At 34.0% G+C, this 2928-nt stretch overlaps 1 protein-coding gene and 1 pseudogene across 1 annotated transcript in view; one reads left to right on the forward strand and one right to left on the reverse strand.

Annotated features, from left to right (window-relative positions):
* LOC104699382 (mitochondrial fission 1 protein A) overlaps positions 1–487 on the forward strand; it is a gene marked incomplete in the record, with an annotated part of 1872 nt that extends 1385 nt beyond the window's left edge. The window contains 2 exon segments of the mRNA XM_010414695.2: positions 1–65; positions 156–487. Of these exon segments, the coding sequence (XP_010412997.2) occupies positions 1–65; positions 156–241 (151 nt within the window).
* LOC104793046 overlaps positions 2086–2928 on the reverse strand; it is a 2981-nt pseudogene continuing 2138 nt past the window's right edge.

The raw sequence follows: 2928 nt of genomic DNA on the forward strand, positions 1-2928 counted from the left end.
GATTCAACCTGATTGGAGGCAAGCTTTGGTCTTGAAGAAAACCATTGAAGACAAGATCGCCAAGGGTAAATTGAAAAGCGGTTTTTTCAATCCTTTTTTCACCAATCTGAACAAATGATATCTGATGTTAAACTTTATTGGTCTTATTTTTGCAGATGGTGTTATTGGGATAGGCATCACGGCAACAGCCGTTGGCCTCATAGCTGGTGGAATCGCTGCAGCTTTGGCTCGCAAGAAATGACCTAGTTTTTCCTCAGATTCTGTGTGCATACAATGAGAAGATGCTATTAAGCTTTTAAACAAGTTTTGTTTTTCCAGCCTTGGATTGGATTTTTAAGTTGTTTTACATAATCGTTACCTTATCTTATGTGCTCTGCTCATATAATGATTCTCCCACGCATATATCCCAAAGCTGTGATTTGAAACCAATCAACATCTTTATTGTAACTTTGTTAGCGTTGTGTTTTGAAGAAAGATTTGATCTGTATGGATTCTTGTGTCCCACATACCCTTACAATGTTGCACCATAGTCCATAGTCTCTACGTAAGTTGGTTAATTGCGAACCAAGTGTGTAAAAAGCTTACATAGAGTTATGTATATTAGTCTTCAAAAGTGAATATTTTGCTGTTCATATTGATGATATTTAGTGTTTTTTCCACTGATGTTCTATATCTGTATAATAAATTATTTCTACATTTCATGATTGGTTTTATGTTATTACTATATTATTTTTAATTCAGTGGTTATTACATTTTCAAGTGTTATATCTCATGCTAATAATAGACAGGCCAAAAGAAAAAATTTGTGGAAAAAAGATGCGAGGGGAAAAAAATAATACAGCCAAAAAAATGATTTTATATGAGATGAAAGCGAAGTATAAAAAAATAAACACTGACCGAAGACACTACTAGATCGGATTTGATTGGGCTCTACATTGTAGAGGTGACATTGACACTCCCATAAATATTGGCTTTTCTACTTTTTCATTTTTATTTTTATTTATTTGTTTTCCTTTGTTTTATATATGTGTGGGGTGTTTTTATCTGATCACAGGTGTTTCCTTATGTAATGTCCCAATCTCGTTGTGTTAATCTTTACACGACAATAGATTTGATGTTTCAATTTTAAGTTAGAGACGAAAGACTGATTGCTTCCATTCTAAGTTTACCAATCAATTCAAATCCTCATTATTAAAGCTATATTAACTATTGTCTTTATTCCTCATATTTTAGCCTCTTAACTTTATAATTAATTTATTTTTGTCAAAACCCAATGTTTTCTTTTACAGTCAACTGTACATTATTTATAATTTGTAGTTTATTCTCCTTAACAAACAAACAAAATGTTGTAGTTTTTACTCTCTAAATTCTATTAAATAAGTTAAGGAAAATATATTTTCAAATAAATTTGAGAAAAAAAGCAATAAGAAGTTACGATGATATCGTATTATCATCTCATGTTTCAATTTTGGTAAATAATACGATGAAGATTTGAGTTAGGAATAATTCATGAATTTTCTTAATTTCAAGATCAATATGTCAGGCAATAACTTAGAGGTAAAATTTGGTGCACGTGAAATCACTCGTTAATTATATCAGCGATATTCGACGTCAATAACAAATAATTATAATAATTGCATATCGTTTTATACGACGATAGGACAAACACAGCCACACATCAAATATTTAGTAATTACCGAAACTTTTCAAAGGGTAAGAAAAAGAGACAATATATGATTATATATATTTATTTATATACGCGATTAGACATTGCTGATGCAAATACGTACAAAAACTTCAATTAAACGACAGTTCTCGAATCACGAATAAAACAAAATCATGTAGAACTATTATTATTGTGATAGGTTTAACATTTCGAGCAACAGCAATTCTCAACCAGACAGAACATCTCTCTTCTTTCTTTATTTTTCTTAACCGGAAGACCTCCTCGTGCATAACATACATATACTATTGCTGTACCTAGTGAGTTCGGTTGATTCAGCTAATAAATTCGAAAGTGCCTTAATAGAAGTATGAGAGAATATGAACTAGGAAGAAATTAGGGTAGAAATATAAGGAATTAAATGATGGCAAAATGATTAATTAATTGATACAACCTCCTCTAGAGCAGCTAAAAATTAATAAACCTAAGTCTTTAATCATATAACGCATCTCCTGATATGTCCTCATCATTTTCCATATACAAAAATATATATAGAAGAGATATAAGAACTAAATTTAATAAAATATATTTCCGAGTCTTAATTAATGGTTGAGATATAGAGACCAATAAGGAACTAGAAGTGATGTTGATGATGGTGATGATACATTGTAGACGGGTCATGATGATGATGATGCCGACTCATACCTTCCCTCTGACTGTTATGATCATCCCCTTGATCACGTCCCGGACCCATCTGACCCGTACCTGCTCCTAGATTGAGATAAACCAATCTTGAATCCAAATTGTTATTGCTCCCTCCACTGCTTCCACTATTGTGCTCCTCGTTCATATGAGGGTAAATACCGGCATTGTTATCATTATTGTGATTGTTGCTATTGTTTCCTTCTTCTCGAGATATCACCATTGCAGCGGACTGAACAAGCTCAAGGCAAAGCCTAAGCTTGTTCGGCTCAATGTGAGTCAATCCAGGAACTGCCCCCTTGAACAAGAAATCCGACGTTAGTGTTCTAAGGATATCAAGAGGAGTGATTCCACCAACTGTCCGAACATTAGGATCGGCGTGGTGGTCTAACAGAACAGCCACCATGTCGGGAGAGACCATTTCAGCAGCAATGTGTAACGGTGTTTTCCCCGCGGGACCTGCCGGATAATTCACATCGGCAGCTCCAAGTTCAAGCAAAGCCTTCACAACTTCTCTACTACAGCTTTCAACAGCGTAATGCAATGCTAGTGACTCATCAAGA

Source organism: Camelina sativa, chromosome 6 (genome assembly GCF_000633955.1).
Source record: "Camelina sativa cultivar DH55 chromosome 6, Cs, whole genome shotgun sequence".
Lineage (NCBI taxonomy): Eukaryota > Viridiplantae > Streptophyta > Magnoliopsida > Brassicales > Brassicaceae > Camelina > Camelina sativa.